The following is a 3,652-nucleotide window of genomic DNA, read 5'->3' as shown; positions in this document are numbered from 1 at the left end:
AGGTTAAGTATGTTGTAAAGGTAAAAAAGGAGGAGTCAGAATCCAGAAGCATTTGGCTCAGCCTCAAGCAAAGGTTACCATCTGCCACCAAGTGTTAGCCTGGCCCGGCGCCACCCAGAATTACTACATGTAAGCTGCTGCTGGAAGGACATTTACAGCAGGACCAAACTCCTAGCAAGAACAGGTACGCAGCTGTCCCTACATGCAGAGATCACTGAACTACACAGGATTAGAAACTCACCTCTTCCCCTTTCAAGCCAACACTCAGACTTGCCTGTCGTCAGTTCCCACTCAATGTGTGTTCAGTGTGTTTTTTTCCTCCCCTGTTCAATTTTACCAGAAGAGGGATATGACTTAACTTGTTTGGACTGAACTATTAAATAAATATGAGCAGGACACATTGTGCTAGCAAAGGAGCATGCGTGGTTTCGTGAGGGAACTGACTTCTTGAGTTCTTGATGTTGTCACAGGCAAGCCTCTTTCAGACAGATTTATGCTGGAATAGACTCAGCGTTTTTTTTCCAGCCCTGGAGGGATTACTTGAACAAAATTTGTGGTTCCTCTGGATTTTTGCCTCAACAGTTTGGTTAGAGGAAAGGAGAAAACCAGTCCTTGATCTGCACTAAGATCTCCTATGTTTGGTCCCAAAATCTGAGAGTTATTCACCAAAAGGCAGGAAAGCTGCTATGAGCTACAATGCAGTGGGGGGATGCAACAAGGGCTGGATCCCTATAAGCTATTAATTCAGATATGAAACTATTATTTTTTTTTAAAAAAGAAAAAGCTAGCTTTCAGGATATATTTGACATTTTTAAGGGACTGGGGAACAGGAGAGGAAGAGGAGTGGGAGAAAAATGTTGCTTCATATTGTGTCTGTTATGATCAGTAAGTGTTTCCAGGCCAGAAAGTAAATTTAAGCAACATTTTCACCCACTCTGGAGTTTCTAGACTGCATTTCCACTCGAACAGCAGCACAATAGGCTTCCTAATTTTTCCCTAGAAGAAGCACATAATGGGCTTGTCTACTTCCCCATCTCCAACCCGCATGAGCCTTTACTAACAGAAGTCTTGTTAAACCAGGAGTCTCGATGGCGTTGTTTTCACATACATGTACCTGTGTGTGCACGTGCAACACACACACGTACACATACGAATTATCAAAATACTATTATAAAGCCAGTGTTCTTTCTCAACACCCTTTCACTGCCCACCCCACCTCCCTCCCCCTTCCCCAGGCCACTGTATTTCATAACAGACTGGAACTGAAAACTCCCAAGAGCCATCCAGCCCTTGTTTAGCACTGCAAACGTCTAGGTGCGTTAACAAGTCCCCAGTCCACCTCTAGGACGCGTGTTGACGAACGGCCTCTAGTTCACAATACTGATTCCTTGGATTCAGGGTCTGCTGTACTGGTTGTGTTAGAGACTTGGTTTTTGTGGGTTACCAAAGGTGATGTTTCCCCTTCAGACTTGCTGTTAGCAACTGCTTCTACGTTGACTTCCTTTAGCTCCTGCTCTTTTTCTTTCTTTTCTTTTTCATTCAGGTAATTAAGGATGCCGGCTCCTAGGGCATCCCCTTCCACATTCACAACCGTGGTGGTTCGGTCCCTGGTTAAGATCAGAAACAAACAAAAAACAAAGCAGCAGGCTTTTAGCTTTTAAGAGAGTTACAACACAATAAAGGGAGCTGACAGGTTGCCCAAGGAAGTTGTAGATGCCCCCTCCCTGGAAGTGTTGAAGGCCAGGTTGGATGAGGCTTTGAGCAACCTGGTCTAGTGGAAGGTGTCCCTGCTGCTGGCAGGGGGGTTGGAACTGGATGAGCTTTAAGGTCCCTTCCAATCCAAACCATTCAATGATTCTATGATCCACCCCTTGCTGATCAGTGGAGCAAGACAAGGGAGATGGCATTACCACAAGTATTTTCCACAGAAGTATCAGAACTAAAAATGTGCACTGGAGATGGTTTTAAGATCAGCCCAACTGTAATGATCAACTGCTTCCGGTCTCTCAGTGGATTGCAGCAATAGTACTACTCTTCCTTAGGCATCCTTCTTTTCCCAGCCCACCTCCTTCCTCTTCCCCTTCCCCAGGCCAGCATTTTTCAAATACAAGTTCAGGGACTTAATTTGGGCTTCTCCAGAAGGTGACTCAGAGCACCCTGTGCTCTCTAACTAGAGAGACTCATTCCTTAACCCAAACACCTACTTAAGGGGTCCTTCCAAAAGCAGGCAGAATTACAGTGTTCTCTGGATCTCTTGCTAGTAGCACCTCTCCTAATCCTTGGTCCTACAACACAAAACTACTGTGTCCCAGGGTCTAACAGAGGAGGTTTATGGGTTCGTAAAGAAGAACAATTTCTTCATGTGCCTTTTGAGACTTCTGTTAGTCATTCTGCAGCCTAACTTCAACCTGTACTCAACTTGGAACTGTGGTCCTCTCTGGTAATTAAAACATCTGGCATTAAAACAAGATACAGGACTCTTCCCTCCCTCCTTTCCCCTTTTCTTACCACAAGGCTGAGTTCTTTGACTAGAACAGTGTTGACCACAGAGGGATGCTACATATTTCAAATAAAAAAAGGCAGTCAGCATGAGACAGGGTGAGGGCAGCCCGGGGTGAAAGGAAGAGCAAACTTTTCACTCTTGCCTCCAAGCACTTGGGAGTACAGCTTGTGGAACACACAGCTACCACTGTAATCCCTTAGGAAGATGGGATACAAAGGGCTAGCCACTGCTTTGCCTCTTTCTCCTGTCCTTTGGACATGGGTGATCCCCAGTTGGTGACAGCAAGAAAGAGTTTGATGGCCCTAATGAAGCTGTAGGAATATGATTGTGCTCCACAGACGTGTGCGGGGCGGGAAGGGAAGGAGGTGATACAGCTGCCTTCTTCCTCAGCCTCTGGAATTCAAGACTATCCTTAGGCATCTTAATTTCCACGTCTGCTGTGGAAGTACACCATCTATACAGAGAGGCTGGTGTTTCCAAAAAGCAATGCAGAGGGATTATGTACAGTTTAAACCAGGAACTGCCCAGAAACTCATTCACTGGAAAAAAACCCCAATGGGATTCAGATCACTTGACCCATACTGACCAGTGATTTCAGCTCACTACCCAACTTCAACCAGAGGGCTTGAAAGCAGATTATGCTTTTAAATTATCAGATCATGCTTACTTCACTAGCATTTAAACTCTAAGCATGCAGGGATTTGAGTGCTCAGATGCTTATTTGAGGAAAAGCAGAGACACCCCTTTCCATGGGGCGATGAAATCATCTGCATTTGACATTTACCACTTACACTTATCACGCACTTATGGCTGGGTCCCCAGTACTTAGAGCAAAATACATCTTCTAGGCTCTCCTTAATCGAATTTAGGTAGTACAGAAGGTAAATTTAGGCCTTAACAAGGACATCACTATGCTAAGTGATGAGATAAGCTCTTCCAAACAGAGCTGGGTAAGGAGAGAAAACCTCACTTTTCAAGGAGGGGAATGGTTCTTGGAAAGAAGAGAAGGAGCTGAGCAAAGGGCTGACCTTTTAGCTCTTTCCCACAAGATGGAAAGCAAAGGTGGTGATACTGTGTACTGAACTTGTGACTCCCAGCAGCATGCTCCAGCTGTGACACTGCTCACAGCTGTGATGAGAGCCACAAACC

The 3,652-nt window shown here is 45.2% G+C and overlaps 1 protein-coding gene across 2 annotated transcripts in view; it reads right to left on the bottom strand.

Annotated features, from left to right (window-relative positions):
- Positions 1 to 841: 841 nt before the first annotated feature.
- SLC1A4 (solute carrier family 1 member 4) overlaps positions 842 to 3,652 on the bottom strand; it is a 19,282-nt gene continuing 16,471 nt past the window's right edge. The window contains exon 4 of one of the 2 annotated variants that reach the window (XM_010175049.1): positions 842 to 1,607. In XM_010175049.1, the coding sequence (XP_010173351.1) occupies positions 1,373 to 1,607 (235 nt within the window). In that variant the 3' untranslated portion in view covers positions 842 to 1,372. The remainder of the gene's footprint in view (positions 1,608 to 3,652) is intronic. The other variant, XM_010175050.2, reaches the window with a different exon arrangement.

Source organism: Antrostomus carolinensis, unplaced genomic scaffold, assembly GCF_000700745.2.
Source record: "Antrostomus carolinensis isolate BGI_N321 unplaced genomic scaffold, ASM70074v2 scaffold30629, whole genome shotgun sequence".
NCBI lineage: Eukaryota > Metazoa > Chordata > Aves > Caprimulgiformes > Caprimulgidae > Antrostomus > Antrostomus carolinensis.
The sequence above is the reverse complement of the archived record's forward strand: the minus strand, read 5'-3'. Positions and strand labels throughout refer to the sequence as shown.